Here is a 17,510-nt window from a genome sequence, read left to right as displayed (position 1 = left end):
TGCATTCGAAATTCATATAAAAATGTCCAAGGTTTGGTTTAAAATTCATGAAAATTCTCCATTTTTAAAAATTGCTTAAAAATTCAAGTGCGTCTTGTACTCGAAATTCATATAAAAATGTCCAAGGTTTGATTTAAAATTCTTGAAAATTCTCCACTCTTGAAAATGGCCTTATAGAGGCAATCTAATAATAAAAATGTTATTTTTTTAAAAATTGCTTAAAAATTAAGGTGCGTCCATAAAATACGCTCGATGACGTCGAACCGTGCCTGCGTATTTTATTCATCGACCTAGAGTTCCGAATAACGAAATTTCGAATCGAATTCGTCCGCGGAACGGAACTTTCGACCGCGCAAAGATAAATGGAGTACCTATCCGTGTCGAGCGAACGGTCGCGAAGAATTTCAGTGACAGAGTCCGTGGATTTTGCGCGAACGCTTATCCGCATAGTTGAAAGTGCAAGTTGCCCGTTTCAGGATATCCGTGCGCGTGTTCTGTAGAGTACGCGAACGCGTCGAAAGCGTTGAGAGGTTGTTTAGTTGATCGTTCGACTCTGAATGCACAGAGGTGCGCCAGGAGGCGGTGCAGCAGGCTTTGGCGGCGATGCAGGGTCGTCCGAAGCCGTCCCTGCCGATGCCATCGAAGAGAACTTCCGTGATGGCCAGGAGTCCCGACCGGGACCGTCGCGACAGCGGAGAATCGAGCAGCGACGAGGACAGCGTGGTCACCGAGGAAAGTCCCGGTGCTGGTGGTCCGACGGGTATACTTTCTTCGAATCTAACATTTTCTATCCTTCGCTCGCGACTCGAGGCAAAGAATCGCCCCGTAAATTCGTTCGAGCGGCCAGACACCGTCACGTTTATTTGCTTTCGACGGAAGACGGAACTGGTCGCGGGGCTCTGCCGTCGATCGGATTCGGTTTATCGCGATCGTTAATGCGAATACGTTGTCGAGATATTCCGAGACAGTCGCCCGAAAGAAACTGTTTATCGAGAAAAATGTTTAGCCTTCCACGGTCGTTTCGCGCTAAATCGATCGCTTCGTGCCCTCGAGGCTGAGTATTGTATTTCAATTTCATCGAAACGCGTCGCCGGCCACGTGGAATCAGGGTGAGAGTTTCATCCGTCGTTTCGTTAGTTTCGAGTTCACGCGCAACGACCCTCCCGCGACTCGGGTTCTTTCCGGTCGATATTGTTCGAAGCTTTCAGAGATTAAAAGCCAGCGGAGCTGCTTCGTCAGCGATCCGAGGACCGAACGATCGGTTAAGTAGCTCGAGACTTCGAGTTATCGCGATGGACACCTTCGATGGAAAACAATTACGACTTTGGTATCTGGCACAGCGATATGGACAAAGAATAATTCTCGTCGTCGAGAATACGCGTATATAGATACTCGCGCGAGATAAACGCGAAAGAAGAGTCCGGTATCTCGACGATAAGAGCGGTCGAGGTCGCCAAGTAGAAAGTTTCGCGCAATATCGGCCCGTGATTAGCGATCGACGCGCCCGTTTCATTTTCATTGAGAAATAATGGCGGAGAGATCGGCGGTGCTCGGAGGCGTTTCACGTTGGACTTTTAGGCACAGGACTGTCGGACACCAGCAGCACCGGTTCGGCCCGAGACACGCCTCCACCTCCGAGACCACCGGCTAGGAGACCTCCTGGCGCGGACATCACGGACATCGCGGAATACACGCCCCATGCTTACTGCAACATCCAGCCGCCGGACGTGACGCACACGAGCAACACGCCAGCCGCCCAGCAGTCGACTAGGCGGCCAGGGGCCGATCGAGTGAATCGCTATCACGTCGTCGAGGATCAGAACAATACCGGGACCACCGGCCGTTGGAAGGTCTCCGCGAAGATTCAACAGCTGCTCAACACCTTGAAGCGGCCGAAGCGACGACCGCTGCCCGAGTTCTACGAGGACGACGACATCGAGCTAGAGATCGCCGCCAACCCGAAGGACCCGAACGCTCCTAAACCCGAGGGCGGTTCCATGACCTCAGCGGTCGGCGAGCCGTTCTCGGTGCCCGCTGGCTTGCCCAGGTCCCTCGAGGCTGCCATACTAAGGTGAGACGGAGATACTTCCATAAAGTTTACTCGCGACACTTTCCACGCGATGTACAAAAATACACATCGGCTGTAAGCAACTATTGGAAGGTTGTTAACAATTGACCCGGCAATTGAAGCGACCTCGGGTCACCGGATATTCGTAGTCGAATGGAAAATGCAATACCGTCGCGAGCCAGACTCGTGATTTGCAAGTTTGGCCTAAAATATCATCGCGAGTCGGACTCGTGATTTTCAAGTTCGTCTAAAATTTTCATCACGAGCCTAACTCGTGATTTTCAAGTTCGATCTAAAATTTTCATCGCGAGCCCAACTCGTGATTTTCAAATTTTACCTAAAATTTTCATCGCGAATTATATATATACACATATATATTTTTTTTTGTTCATTATATATTTAATAAAAAATATATATATATATAATTCGAGATGAAAATTTTAGGTCTGGGTTAGGTCTGGGTTAGGTCTGCTTATATATTGTATACATATACAACCTACATGTAAATATATACATGTATAAGCTTCTTCGTATATGTACATTTATTATCTCCCTTTCACTCTCTCTCTCTCTATGTATATATATATAACATTTTCATCACGAATTGTATATATATATACATATATATATATTTTTTGTTCATTATATATTTCAAAAAAATATATATATGTGTATAATTTGTGATGAAAATTTTATATATATATATATATATGTATAGGGAGAGAGAGGGAGATAATGAATGTACATGTATGAATAAGCTTATACATGTATATATTCATATATATACATCAAGAAATTCATACCGACTGACTGTATATTTCGTCGAAACGTTTCGTCGTCCGTCAATAACGGTCTGTTTGCATAGGTATGGTTCGGCAACGTACAAAGCGCCAGTGGCGACTGTCCTCGATCCGAACGGGAAGCTCTGCGTAACGCTGACTTACGGAAAGCTTCTGAGCCGTTCCCATAAAATAGCGTACACGCTGCTGAACAAGGCTCTGAGTCGCGGCGGCGATTGCTGTCTGAAGCCCGGCGACAGGATCGCCCTGGTTTACCCGAACAACGACCCGATAAGCTTCATGTGCGCGTTCTACGGTTGCCTCCAGGCCGGGATCGTACCTGTGCCGATCGAGGTCCCTTTGACGCGCCGGGACGCGGGCTCGCAGCAGATTGGGTTTCTTTTAGGAAGCTGCGGAATTCAAGTGAGTTAGCTCGCGGGAACGATGGTTTTAAAGGGATAGGATGTCGGAGGACGTTAAGGAAGCCGTACGTGTAAAACTGATCCGTAGGTGGCGTTGACCAGCGAAGCTTGTCTGAAAGGATTGCCAAAGACCGCGGCTGGCGAGGTGGTGGCGTTCAAAGGTTGGCCGAAGCTTCACTGGTTCGTGACGGAACATTTGGGTAAAACGCCGAAGGACTGGCTGCCGCCGCCCCGATTGACGGACGACACCCCTGCGTACACCGAGTACACCACGGACAAGGATGGCTCGGTGATGGGCGTGACGGTGACCAGATCGGCGATGCTGTCACACTGTCGAGGCCTGACGCAGGCCTGCGGTTACACAGAAGGCGAGAACGCTGTGTGCGTTCTGGATTTCAAACGAGAAGTCGGTCTCTGGCACAGCACCCTGACCAGCGTTCTGAACGGAATGCACGTGATCTTCATTCCGTACGCTCTGATGAAAGTGAATCCCGCTAGTTGGATGCAAATGATCACGAAGCACCGGGCCAGCGTAGCCGTGGTGAAGTCCCGGGACCTTCACTGGGGCCTGTTGGCCACGAAGGACCACAAGGACATCTCTCTGTCGTCGCTGAGACTTCTATTGGTCGCCGACGGCGCCAATCCCTGGTCCCTTTCCTCCTGCGATCAATTCCTCTCCGTGTTCCAGTCCAAAGGTTTGAGACCGGACGCGGTCTGTCCGTGCGCGTCCTCCAGCGAAGCCCTGACCGTCTCGGTCAGAAGACCGGGCCGCGCTGGCGTCAACGCGACTGGACGAGGCGTGCTCTCCATGTCCGGACTGAGTTACGGGGTCGTTCGAGTCGACCAAGAGAATTCCCTGACTTCTTTGACGCTTCAGGACTGCGGTCAAGTTATGCCTGGAAGTAAGTTTTTTATCTGAATCTTAACGCTCGTCATCCCGCTATCGAAGCTCGCTGATACAAAAATGTTTTCGTCGACTATAGGTATCGTGGTCGTGATCAAGATGGAAGGGCAGCCGTTCATCTGCAAGACGGACGAAGTGGGCGAGATCTGCGTGCACAGTTCCGCCACGGGGAACCAGTACTGGGGACTGCAAGGGCTGACAAATAACACTTTCAAAGTGGCTCCGTTGCAAGCCGACGGGACTCCGTTGGGCGACGTGGAGTACACTCGTTCCGGTTTGCTAGGCTTTCTTGGACCGGGTGGTCTGGTTTTCGTCTGCGGTTCGCGCGATGGCTTGATGACTGTCACAGGAAGAAAGCACAACGCTGACGACATCATAGCCACGGTTCTCGCCGTGGAACCCATGAAGTTCATTTATCGCGGCAGAATAGCCGTGTTCAGCGTTCGCGTTCTGAGGGACGAACGAATATGCGTGGTTGCGGAACAGCGACCCGATTGCAGCGAGGAGGAAGTACGTTTCGAGTAGCATTAACGGCTCTTTCAGACGAGACGCTCGATGCCCGTTAAAGCCTCGCCGAGTCCAAACAGAAGCCTTACGAGCATCCGACAACCGATAGTCGCGAACAACGATGGTTCACAGATGGTTGTTTTCCGAATGATCCGATTAGAATCAACCAGCTGCGCAAGGTCGTGGATTATCCTCGGTAGATCGCGTTGTTTTCTCGTTATGCGATCGAGATAAAATTTCGTAGGGGTTACCCATTTATGAACCGAAACGATTGCGAAAGGGAATCGCTCTGTTCTCTGCGTCGGTTGTTGGACACGGAGCGTTCTCGTCGGAAAGATCCTAGATGATGTTCCATCGCTATATATGAGGCGATGAGAACCAAAGTAGTCGACAAAATTACGGTACCGAGTTATAAAGAGAAATTGGACCTATTTGGCAAGAATTCGTTACAGTTTAGTTGGGTTAGGGCCGGCGAACACATACGAGGTATAGGAAAGCCTATGGCGTAAGTTTTTGTCTAAATCTTAACGCTCGTCATCCCGCTATCGAAGCTCGTTATAAGTAATGGAAAAATATGAGAAAGAATCAGATAAGTGCAATAACTCGATGTACACATAGTAGTGCGATATGGGAGTAAGAGAGCCCCGTGCACTTAAAATAAAAACAAGCAAGCTCTGTGTTGCCATCTGTTAATGATCGAAGAAATTAAGTGTACGTCGCTTTAGGCCATACCGCAATTTAAATAAAAAAGATGTTACTTTGGCCACTCTGGTTCTCAAGGCGTCACATACTCCACGTCGCGTAGACGAAATTTTAACTCGTGTTTCACTTCCTCAGAGCTTCCAATGGATGTCGCGAGTTCTCCAAGCGGTGGATTCGATTCACGCCGTCGGGATATACTGTCTGGCGCTGGTCCCGCCGAATTACCTGCCGAAAACGCCGCTGGGCGGTATCCACCTGTCGGAAACGAAAAGACGTTTTCTAGAGGGTACACTACACCCGGCTAATGTTCTGCTTTGTCCGCACACTTGCGTTACGAATCTACCAAAACCACGCGAGGTCCATTCAGGTAAGCGATTGCATTTTCACCTGCGAGTACTAAGCCCCCGAACTTCAGGTACATAGATAAAATTTACGGACTTTAATCGAATTATACATGAATGTCAGCAAGCAAAAGGACAATATATACACTCTCTTTTCTTGGTTTTTAACATTTCCACGTTTTTTTCTTTACACGTTGTAATTTAAGCGACGACGGTCCAGCGAATCGGCGAAGAACACCGGATAACTCGCGATCCGTTGGAAGGGTATTTCCGATATTCGAGCGATATTTCCGCGGTGAAGATCTTCCGCCGATTCGTTGGATCGTTGGTTTCGTCGGAGATGTTTATGAGAATGATTAATGAGAGAATGAATGAGCAGTTGTTGTTCGGATTTCATTCTTCGTCGAGAATCCTGAATTAACGCGCGAAGAAACGTAACACTTTGCGTAGGCTTTTTAGTGACTTTTAGCACAGATGTACAAAGTATATAACCGTCTCTTGCTACATATCATGTACTGTTAATTTATCCTACCGTCGAAGTAATTTTTAACGCTTAGCATGTATCCTCTTATTTTTCGCCCTTCTTTCTTTTGGCTGAGCTCCGAACACCCCGTAGCAGTCTAATGGCTATAGACGAATTATCGCCTAGCGATGTGAGACTCTTTTTCGATACGCTCTGTATATACAATTCTCACGACTGGTACGTAAGAAAACACAGCTTTCGAGGAATTACAATTTTAATTATTTCGTTTTTATTACACTAACGCTTCGTTGATTGATTTCACATCGCTGTATATTTTTTTTTAAAAGCGTTGCATTCTTTCTTCTCTCTCTTTTTTTTTCTTTTTTTTTTTGTCGAGTATGTACAGTTTATGGAATGCTCCGATCACGCCCCGTACAAGGGCGCGCGTTAATCGCCTATCGACAATAACGAACCAATTCGTTGCCAGTAACGTACCTATGTAGTGCTTTGATTTTTCCGGCCTCAGTCAGGGGAGAGTGTGTGAGCTACTCATTATTGGGTTGAGTGTTTGTGTTGGTTTACTAACGGAATGGTGCGGGGGCGTGTAGCGGGGGATTCTGTTGCAGACGTTGGTCCGGCCAGTGTCATGGTGGGCAACATTGTTCAGGGTAATAGATTGGCCTCGGCTCAAGGACGGGACATGGGTGTCTTGGACGAGGACAGCGATAACGCTAAAAAGGTACGATCCCCCCTTTTTTTATTATTCTTCTACGGTTCCCAACTCCGTCATTCACGTGCACGATATTTTCAGTATCAATTCATCTCGGAGATTCTTCGATGGCGGGCAGTCAGTACCTCCGACCACGTGATATTCACGTCGTTGAACGCCAAGGGAGCGGTGGCGACTTCCCTGTCCTGCTCGCAACTGCACAAGAAAGCCGAGCGAATCGGGAATCTTTTGTTGGACCGCGGACGGATCAATACCGGGGACCACGTGGCATTAATATTTCCTCCCGGTACAGACTTGATATGCGCGTTCTACGGTTGCCTCTACGTTGGAGCCGTGCCAGTCACGATCAGGCCGCCTCATCCTCAAAACCTCCAGACCACTCTGCCCACTGTCCGCATGATCGTGGACGTCAGTAAGTCCGTGCTCGTGCTCACGAATCAGAATCTCCTGAAACTGCTGAAAACGAAGGTACAACGATGGCGACATCGATTTCTCGTTATTTCGTGTACAAGTGGATCCGTGTAATGTTTCTTCAGGTTTAGTTTCTTTGGAATTCGAAGTGTCGGTAAAATGACACTTCGCTACATCGTCGAAGTCGAAGAAGTTAAACTTTTCCCATATTTATCTTTTTCTTTCTCTAACATTTTTACGTGTTACATTTACGCTTTACATATTTACAATACATCACAGTTTTGGAATCACTGGGCAAGACTGTTTCACGTTTAACGAGCCTTGTGAATGCTCGACGCATATACCACAGCGCATTTTGTATTTTGAAATTAATAAGAAATAGTATTAAATGTAACTACGCGATGAAATTACGAATAAATGCTCGCTGTAGGGTTAAAACGAATGGATCGCTCTGTACACGCGCACGCCGACACGTGTCACGTTTGTTTAAACTGGTAAATTGGTAATCAGGAGGCGAATAACGTTGTCGACATAAAGAGCTGGCCGACGATTCTCGATATGGACGACATGCCAAAGAAGAAGCTACCTGTTATGTACCGAGCTCCCACGGCGGAGATGCTGGCTTATCTAGATTTCAGCGTCTCGACCACGGGTATGCTCGCAGGGATTAAGATGTCTCACGCAGCAGTGACGTCTCTGTGCCGTGCCATGAAGCTTGCCTGTGAATTGTATCCGTCGCGACACATCGCCCTGTGCTTGGATCCTTACTCGGGATTAGGATTCGCTCTGTGGTGTTTGAGCAGTATATACAGCGGCCATCATTCCATACTTATACCGCCGTCGGAGGTTTGTAGCTATCCGAAAGCTCTAGAGCCGCGAAGAGCGCGATCAGTTCTGATATCTTGATGCTCGTAGGTGGAAGCTAATCCAGCGTTGTGGCTGTCGGCGGTCAGTCAGTCCAGAGTGAGAGACACGTTTTGCTCTTACGGCGTAATGGAACTGTGCACGAAGGGACTCGGTTCCTCCGTTCACGCGCTGAAAGCGCGAGGCGTCAGCTTGGCGTGCGTGAGAACGTGCGTGGTCGTAGCCGAGGAGAGGCCGCGAATCGCGCTTACCACGAGTTTCAGCAAACTTTTCTCCGCTTTGGGCCTGAGTCCTCGAGCCGTGTCCACCTCCTTCGGGTGCAGAGTGAACACCGCCATTTGTTTACAGGTTCGTATACAGGCTAATCCGACAAGTAACCCTTTGTGACTCTCAAAGACTATTTTCTATATAATTGTTACCTGAACAGGGTGCGTCGAGTCCGGAACCGTCCACGGTGTACGTCGATCTCCGCGCGTTGCGCAACGACCGCGTGTCCTTGGTCGAAAGGGGTAGTCCTCACTCTCTGTGCCTCATGGAATCGGGAAAACTGCTTCCCGGGGTAAAAGTGATAATCGCCAATCCGGAAACGAAAGGGCAGTGCGGGGACTCTCACTTGGGCGAGATATGGGTGCAGTCCGCTCACAACGCCAGTGGCTACTTTACCATCTACGGCGACGAGAGCGATTACGCGGATCACTTCAACGCCCGTCTCGTGACCGGAAACACGAACGAGGTTTACGCCAGGACCGGTTATCTCGGTTTCTTGAGGCGTACCGAGAGTGTTCAGCAGTCGGTTATCAGCGACGTTCCCGGCGACACTTCCGCCGCCGAAGCGGATCTCGTCCCCGGCGACGCCGAGTTGCACGACGCCGTGTTCGTCGTCGGAGCACTCGACGAGGCTATTCTCCTCAGGGGGATGCGATACCACCCGATCGATATCGAGAATAGCGTAATGAGATGTCACAAGAAGATTGCCGAATGGTGAGTAAACAATGATAATCGATCCTCCCGTAATCAATCCAGTTAATGTTCTATTACATCGGTGCGCGATTTATCTGGGAAACCCTACTACTTACAGTATTTCTCAAACAGCCTGCTTGTTTACTACACACGAAAACGTTCGTTCTGTTCGCAGCGCGGTATTCACCTGGACCAACCTGTTGGTAGTAGTGGTGGAACTCGACGGAAGCGAGAGCGAGGCATTGGATCTCGTGGCGTTAGTCACCAGCGCCGTCCTCGAGGAGCACCACCTGGTGGTCGGGGTGGTAGTCGTAGTGGATCCCGGAGTGGTACCGATAAATTCACGCGGCGAGAAGCAACGGATGCACTTGCGCGACGGTTTTCTGGCGGACCAGCTCGATCCTATCTACGTGGCGTACAACATGTGAACGGTATCGAGATACCTGGGAAACGCATCACGCGACGAACGCCGTCGGACCGGCGTCGTGTCGACGGCTTGGCGTCCTCGACCGGAGGTCGCGAGCTGCCTTTCAAAATTTCACCCTTCCTCCAAAAGGACCATACCTCTCCTGAGGAGAATCTGGAACGTGTCGCGAGGAGTTTGCGCGCTTTTTAAGCAAACGTCCCATTCGAACGGCTTGTACCGCTCCTTTGAAAAGGGGGCTCGAGCACTCGGACTGTTTATCGCGTTAACGCGCACCGAACAGTAACGCAACTTGGGGTGCGCTACGAAATTTCAAGTTGTACGGTCGTCAGCGTTCGCCGTTCGCGCTAGGAAGTATCGGTTTCTAGTAACGAAAGTAATCGGAGGCGACGGAAGAACGAAAAAACCGTATTTTGTGGACGGGGACGTGCTCGTCGACGGAGGAGTGACGACTCGCCGTACTGTAGAACAATCGACGACAAAAGCCACTGGAAACGATACGCACAGCGTAGCATTATCGATGCTCGGAGGGTTAACGAGATTTAGTTTACGTAACCGTACGTATTTTACCAATGAACCATCCGTAGAGAAGGAGCACCCGCGCGAATCTAATCCTCGTACACCTTAGAACTTCAGACTGCCACGACGAATGCACGGCACGGACGCGAGTCGGCTGTCGTCGTTAGAATCGTGCTTTTATACGTCGTATATTACCTGAACGTCGAAGACGACGTACACGGTGTCGTTTCGTTGTTTAGATAACGACATCGGAACGGTAGTGAGCTTTTTTTACGAGTGGAGAAACCGAAGAAGTTATTTTAACGAGGAGACCGGCCGATTCCTGGCGTCGAATCGCGCTCTACTCGAACTGGACGATCGTTCCACGAGCTATATACAGGTATACAATTATCTCGTGTCTATTAGAGAATGATGGTTTTTGGGAGAGAAAAAAAAATATGAAAAGAATTTGATACACACTTTGTCGTAGACTCGTATAGCTTGACGGATTTTTTACTACGTAAAGGTAACGATTAGCCAACGTAATCTATACTCTATCGTAATGTGAGAAGTTTTAACTGTCGACAACTTTTTCTAATGTATCGTCACTGAAAAAAAAAACATACATACACACATACACACACATACACGCGTATACACACACGGTTCGCTATCGCTCCGACTATATCTGATTTTACGGGATTTGGTTCCAAGACACAGTTTCTATGTTATATCGTACAACGATTTTGACGTGGATCGTTTCGGAAGCGGAACCGAGCAGCTCCGAATCGATCGGAAATTTGATGATATTTAGCTGCGTCGCGCACAACGCCGCACTTTTATACCTTAGAAGATTTACATTATATTCGCGATATTGTTCGTCCATTTTCTCACGATATATTCATTTCTTCAACGGATGCAACGCACACGCGAGAAACAACCACCGTATTTATAACTTTATAACGTCAGAGAAACTTTGTTACCAGGCCAATTTTTCATGGAGAGGACTAATCGCACCGAGGCGATATCGTATCTCAGGGTTTTAGACCGTTTGTAACGGTATAGATCTGCGGACACATACTTAGAGCAGCTCCTTTTAGACGGCATTTGAACAAAAATATTAAACCTACCACTTGGCTAGAGGCGAAAAGATACGGTACAGCGAAGAAACAATGAATTTAATCTTGATTCGAAGAAAAGTGCAGTCGAAGTAGCTACATAACGTCGATGCGTTTACACTCCGTGGTCTTGACTTCGGTAGACACGCGTGAACAATTTTACACGCCAAACTTTCTCCTTTCCCTTTTCTATTTTCCTCCCGTTTCACTTTCTTTGCGCACAAACGCGTTCTCGTCGTAAGACCGGTCCTCTCGACCAAAGCTGCTCAATCTACGTAGATCAACGGCGTTGTCGTGACCGTCAACTTTCGGGTTGGAATCGCTCCTTTGATCGTCGATATTTGTCAATTTCATGTCGAAACCTATTCTCCCATTGTTCTCCCGTGCCTGTTTTAAAATCGTCGTTTTATTTATTCGGACCGTACCTTTGTCGTTCGAAGCGAACCCCCGTAAATCGTTTTCTCTTCGTCGATTACCAAAGACGAACGAGTTCGAGCAACAACGAGTAAATAATCTTATGGTTCGTCGTTGGCCTATCCGTTTACGAACGATTCGATGGAATCGAGAACAGATCCTAGCCCGAAAGTCGATCGCGTGTCCATTCTCGTTTCCTTGGAATTTTATTATTCTCGAGACAATGTTCTCTACCGATCTGTACATTTGTTGATAGTTTTATAATTTTATATTCTTATTTTAACACGACGACACGCTGCTCCGGAGGTGTCGTATGCCCGACTACCGCGAATCGCAGTTCCGCGTCGTTACGAGGCTCGCGGTGTTAATTATTAAAGAGAATTTGTTTCGTCGTCCGCAATTTTGTTCGAACGTTACGCAACAGCTGGACCGGCGAGGCCTATTTTTCTCGACACGCGTTTAGCGCCTAGCCGAGCGTTTCGCTAACGCGCCAGCATTTTGTGCAATGTTCTTCTCGTTAATGGTTAACGTTTCCGTGTTTCTGCGTTCGCGCGAATTTATCTTTAGCTTTACGATCAGGTTTTGTCGACGGTTCGTATTAATTTATACACGTTGGTTACGTTTCCTCGACCGAACGGCAGCTTCGTTAACGCGATACGCGAATTATGATAATTAATTGTCCCCGACACCCGGACGCCCGTTTACAGGCGTCCATGTAAATACGTATCGGAAGCAGGTGAATCGGTATCCCTTTCTTCGACGCGCGTTACATTTCCGAGAACCTTTTGCGGTCGTATCCGACTACAAGCATCGTTTTGCGATCTTACGATAAACGCGTCGCGCAGAGGCGAGGTAGCCAGTTCGACCAATTTGTTTTTTTGGCGAACGACCGCCGTTGCTCTCGCGTCCTTAACAGGTTCGCGTCGGCGTGTAGGCGAGAACGCCGAACACCGCCGGCGCGAACGTGTCAAAGGAAGACCTCGATCACGGATACGCATTTTTCCAGTCTCGCTTTTCCGGTCGATTAGCCAGTATCCCCTTCTAACTCAACAAGCGAAAGCGTAAAACGTTTCGAATGCAAAAGGTATCGAACGCGTTTCCATCGATTCGTTCCCTGTCCTTTTTCTAATCATTAAGGTATCGTGCCATGTCACCTTGCGTCCTTTTTCGCTTTCACGCATCAAGAAACGTTCGCTGCAAGACCAACAACAAAAACCACCGCGCGCTCTTAATCGTGCCGATTAACGAACGCGCAGGTCGTTCCTCGTGCCTTTGTTCAAAACCGACGGAGCTTTCGTTGCACGTATCACGAGAATTCTAGAACGATCGAGAAGACAGTTCTTCGCGACGTCTCGACCTTTTCATTTCCGTTGCAAGTATTATTATTTAATTTTCGTTCGAGGTATCCGAGCCTTAACGTGGAGACCAATGACGCGACGCGCGAGTTATTCGAAGCGTCAAACGTTTTCCTCCTGTGCGAAAAGTTTGCAATCACGGTATCCTGTTTCGTTATTCATCTGTCGCGTAGGAAAACGTCTTTCGTCTCCGTAACCGTTAGAAATACTTTCGTGCGATCTGCGAGTACAAAATTGAGACGGACTCGTTAGGGTATTAGGTCGAAAGCGGCACGTGCGAGCGCGGTAATTTTCGTTGTTTTCAACGAGACGCGGTAACGCCGATCGGGATTATACAGGGTGTCCCAAAAATGTTGTAACACCTTGAAAGAGGCGATTCGGGGGGTGATTTGAAACAACTTTTTCCTTAGTGAAAATGTTGTCCGAGGCTTCGTTAAGGAGATATTAAGAGAAAGGCCCGACCAATCAGAGCGCGTAGCCACGCCTACCGCTACCGCCCACCGACAAACTCGCGCTCTGATTGGTCCGGGGCCTTTCTCTTGATATCTCCTTAACGAAGCCTCGAACAACATTTTCGCTAAGGAAAAAGTTGTTTCAAATCACCTCCCGAATCGCCTCTTTCAAGGTGTTACAACATTTTTGGGACACCCTGTAAAAGCGATAAAGAAAAAAAAAAAGGGTGGAGGCGAGAACGTTCGCGCAATCCTACGAATGGGGGCTGAGAGTGCGTGCGTGCGAGGAACTTGGTTGTATTATGTATAAATGTTGATAACTAGTTGATAGGAATGTGGAGATACTTGTCATCATTAACGATCGCGTGTTGTCATGCTGGACCCGAGACGAGGAGGTTGATCGTGGATCGACGAGTCTGCGGATCTCGTTTGAAACTTGTACCGCGTAATCCTGGACCACGCGAAATGGTCCTAGGCTGTGTAAATAATTACCCCTGTACCCCGATTGCGTTAGAGGTTACGAAGGTACGATATAGTTTGTACGTTGAAGTATAAATATTACGACAGAATAATATAAACGGTCACTGTCCTTACCAAGCCGTAGCATTTCGCCTGCATCGATCGGACGAGAATATCATTATTAATACTTTCGCGTATCGATCTCCTCCGGTACCAAGCGACGTTCTCATCGCCCGCCTTGTCTCCGTCGTCGGGACAACGGTCGGGAGATGCGTAACGCGGAGTCGAAACGGAATCCGGACGATAGAAACGTCGTAGCAATTCATTATAGTCCGTAGCGGACTCCTCTCTTTTTTTTTTTTCTTTTCTTGTTTGAAGCAAAATGGTGAAAGAAAGGAAATGTACACGACCGACGTCCCTTACGGACGGTCGCGCGTCGTCATCGCGACGTAAAAAAATCACTCCTCAGACCCTTCGAACCGAGCGCCTCTTTGTAATCCACTCGATATTCACGAGGAGCTTCGCGAGCTAACATCAATAAACGTAATGTACATTTTTTGCAACGAGCCCCGACTGTGTTTACACCTCCGTCTCCACGTCTCTCCTCCTTCCGTCGAGGTAAACGTAACAAATTCCCTTCCTCGTGCATCGTTTTATTTACGTATTAATTACCGAACAGAAATTGTCTCGGCGAAACACCATTGTATATATTCGAACTTACATTTTGCGCGATCGCGCGCGCCTTACGAACCGGTTTCGCCGTTCTTTGTTTGTAAACGTTTTGGGTTACGAACGTGACACGTGACGGTTCACTGAACGTGACGAAACCGATGAGTCAACTTTTTTTTTATGCATGTACTCATGTAAATTCGAGGATAACGATCGCGATATTTGTACACGCTATTCGTGACGAGCGATAGATTTAATCTTTTCTTGTTTCCGGTAGAATTAAGGGGGGAGTCTGGTCCAGCTAATGTATTTTTCTAATGCATATAATTTCCAGATATAATTAATTTTTGCTATTGAAACTTTTTTTACATGTACACATATATATATAATCCTTTCCTTGCGACTACTATTTCTATATATGTATACGTTCAAGTTAAATCTACGCTGTCAAATTTTCTTCTTTGAACGTCCCTTTATATGTAAAAAAAGTTTCAATAACAAAAATTAATTATATCTGGAAATTATTAGTTGGACCAGACTCCCCTCTTGATTACAATTATTTGCGATAGCGCCGACATCGCCAATTAAAAAACGAAAGTAATTAGTTTCCTTTGTGTAGTTGCCATCGGAGAGCTCCTAGCAAGAGGCAACCCGGTGCTCGCGCGAGTAGCGACCTCGTTTATAACGTACAACTCTGTAACTGGCAGAGATTGGTAGAATTTACGCGAACAAAATTTCTATGTAAAAAAGCCGATTAACGGTCGTCGGTAACGTGTCAAAAATCAAGAGCGATCGATGTTCGCTTTGGTCCAGAATACACAGTGCCCCCTCCAGCATATCTCAAGGCTGATGAAATTGGTGAGATCAACGCTATTATAAATAATTACCTAAAGCTATTCGAATGCGCCCTTCCCCAGTCTATGCCAGTATTTCTCAAACGTTAAATCTTTCGGCGATTCTCCTAAGCTATAGAAATCGCTTTCTTATTTGTAAAACTGTCGCTCGTAGCGATTACTTTTTTAACGACCACTTACAATCGTCAGATTGATCGACACTCGAAAGCGACGTTCGTAATCTAGAAATCAGTAATACGTAATCTTTCGGACCTAATCGTGTCTAATTATTCGCTAATAGTTAATCACGATTATCGATTCCTCGGTAACCGTAATCACGGATTACGCGTCACTTAACCTTAATCCCTCGAGTTACGAAAAAAATGTTTCGAGTTCTTGTACGACTCTAGTCTTATTTATAAACGACTAAGAATCAATCGGAGCTACGTTTCTAAATAAGAAGAGCGAAGTACGTACAGTCAGTGTAGGCGGTATTCGTACGGGAACCACTTATTTTATAAATAAATTTATTTTATACATACAAATGGTTCCTGCACGAATATTTACTACAACGACTGTATATACCAAAGCATGTCGAATCGCGAAGTACGATCCGTAAAAGGGAAAAATTTGTACGCTGCACAGTTCGTTCTTCGTAAACGCCATCTGTGCACAGCTAGCCGTACTTTTTCGTAGTTTTCATCGCGATATATAAAGTCCATGGAAAACCCGCCAAAACAGTGTTCCCGAGTGTTCCGCTGTCTATTCGTTCGCTACGTCGATAATCAAAAGAATAACGTTAAAAGTTACTCCGCCGGGAAGCTGTTATACGCCGAGAGTACGTAAAATTAATTTATTACCGTTTAAATAATTAATCGCGAATCATCGTGAAATATGTTCGCGCGGTGCGGAATACGATTCGAGAAACGTTGGTCTAAAATGCGCGGCAATTCGACGATTCTCGCGGGAAAGATAGCGGAGCACCACGATTGGCTACCATAGAAATTTGATTCCGTTTCGTTCCTTCCTTTTTCTTTCTTTCTCTCCCTCTCCGTCTCCGTTCCCCTCCATCCATGGCATTCGTTGTTCATCCGCCGCGTCCATCGGTCTCGGCCGCGTTAAAGGAAGAACGAGAGCAACGTTTCCCGAGGGAACCGTGGTAAACGGTGTTCAGTCGAACCGAACAGTTCGTCAGTGACAGTGCGCTCGCGTACGCGATCCCTCGTGCACGCCGATAGACGAAGAAAGAAAACTCGTTAGACGCCGACTGTACGTGGTTTGGCCGTCCCGGCGACGCGGTGCCGCTCGAAGACAATGATCGTGCGTTCGAGCGGTTAGAACGAGCGAAGAAATTACCGGCAAAGCGTCGAAAACGTAGCGTCTCTTTCGTCGATCGAGAGACAGGACGGCCACGCTACCCCCAGGAACGGCTCGACGCGCACCGATTCCAGAAAAAGGTAAGCGAACGACTTTTTCCCTCCGATATCGATCTTCTACTCGCCCGACACGCGCCGCAATCTGGAAGATTCGACCGATCCTTCGATCGCGCCGCATCCGTTCGTAACGTTGCGTTAAGATCGGCGATTTCGGTACGCGCGATCAGAAATCTGTGACTAATCACGTGGCCATTTTAGTTGTCACCGATGCGTGGCATCCTTCGTTGCGATCGTTCGCGCGAAGCGTCTCGAATTTTTTGATATCCGCGCTATCCCGCTCGTTATTTTGGAATTGGAATTCCATTTGGAATTGTTGCTAGAAATTTGCGAAGTTGCTTACAAAGGTATTCGCGTAGCACGCGCTACTACGGATGCATCTATTCGGAATAGTGTGCACCTAACCCCCAATTCGCAAGATTTACAAAGTAACAGATTTCTGCTGCGTACGTATTCGATCGCTTCTTATAGTACCGTTTGTTCGTTAATAACGACACCGAACCTGGAAAAGTTCTTTTTCCATCTCTTTTTTGTACGCGACAAAGTTATGTATCGTTTCGACCCTCTTTTATGCAGTCCGCTCGAAGTCTGCGCGATTGCTATCGTGGAATACATAAAACGAAGTAATTGTATACGATCATCGACGAATGCCCTAACCCAGACCTAACCCCCAAGATTTACAAAATAACAGTCTTCGCTTCTTA

The 17,510-nt window shown here is 47.5% G+C and overlaps 2 protein-coding genes across 7 annotated transcripts in view; both read left to right on the top strand.

The window, feature by feature from the left end:
- Positions 1-14,437, top strand: part of LOC128872466 (disco-interacting protein 2) — a 45,363-nt gene extending 30,926 nt beyond the window's left edge. For 4 of the 6 annotated variants that reach the window (XM_054115183.1, XM_054115182.1, XM_054115181.1 and 1 more), the window contains 12 exons: positions 566-760; positions 1,579-2,071; positions 2,934-3,270; positions 3,358-4,171; positions 4,253-4,683; positions 5,518-5,749; positions 6,795-6,925; positions 6,998-7,384; positions 7,838-8,173; positions 8,243-8,539; positions 8,619-9,172; positions 9,327-14,437. In XM_054115183.1, the coding sequence (XP_053971158.1) occupies positions 566-760; positions 1,579-2,071; positions 2,934-3,270; positions 3,358-4,171; positions 4,253-4,683; positions 5,518-5,749; positions 6,795-6,925; positions 6,998-7,384; positions 7,838-8,173; positions 8,243-8,539; positions 8,619-9,172; positions 9,327-9,579 (4,460 nt within the window). In that variant the 3' untranslated portion in view covers positions 9,580-14,437. The remainder of the gene's footprint in view (positions 1-565; positions 761-1,578; positions 2,072-2,933; positions 3,271-3,357; positions 4,172-4,252; positions 4,684-5,517; positions 5,750-6,794; positions 6,926-6,997; positions 7,385-7,837; positions 8,174-8,242; positions 8,540-8,618; positions 9,173-9,326) is intronic. The other 2 variants (XM_054115184.1, XM_054115180.1) reach the window with 1 other exon arrangement.
- A 1,822-nt stretch (positions 14,438-16,259) lies between these two features.
- LOC128872468 (band 3 anion exchange protein) overlaps positions 16,260-17,510 on the top strand; it is a 49,536-nt gene continuing 48,285 nt past the window's right edge. Inside the window, exon 1 of the mRNA XM_054115193.1 lies at positions 16,260-16,830. The gene's annotated coding sequence lies outside the window, so the exon portion shown is untranslated. The remainder of the gene's footprint in view (positions 16,831-17,510) is intronic.

Source organism: Hylaeus volcanicus, chromosome 2 (assembly GCF_026283585.1).
Source record: "Hylaeus volcanicus isolate JK05 chromosome 2, UHH_iyHylVolc1.0_haploid, whole genome shotgun sequence".
In the NCBI taxonomy this organism is placed as follows: Eukaryota; Metazoa; Arthropoda; class Insecta; order Hymenoptera; family Colletidae; genus Hylaeus; species Hylaeus volcanicus.
This window is presented reverse-complemented; position numbering and strand designations above follow the sequence as displayed.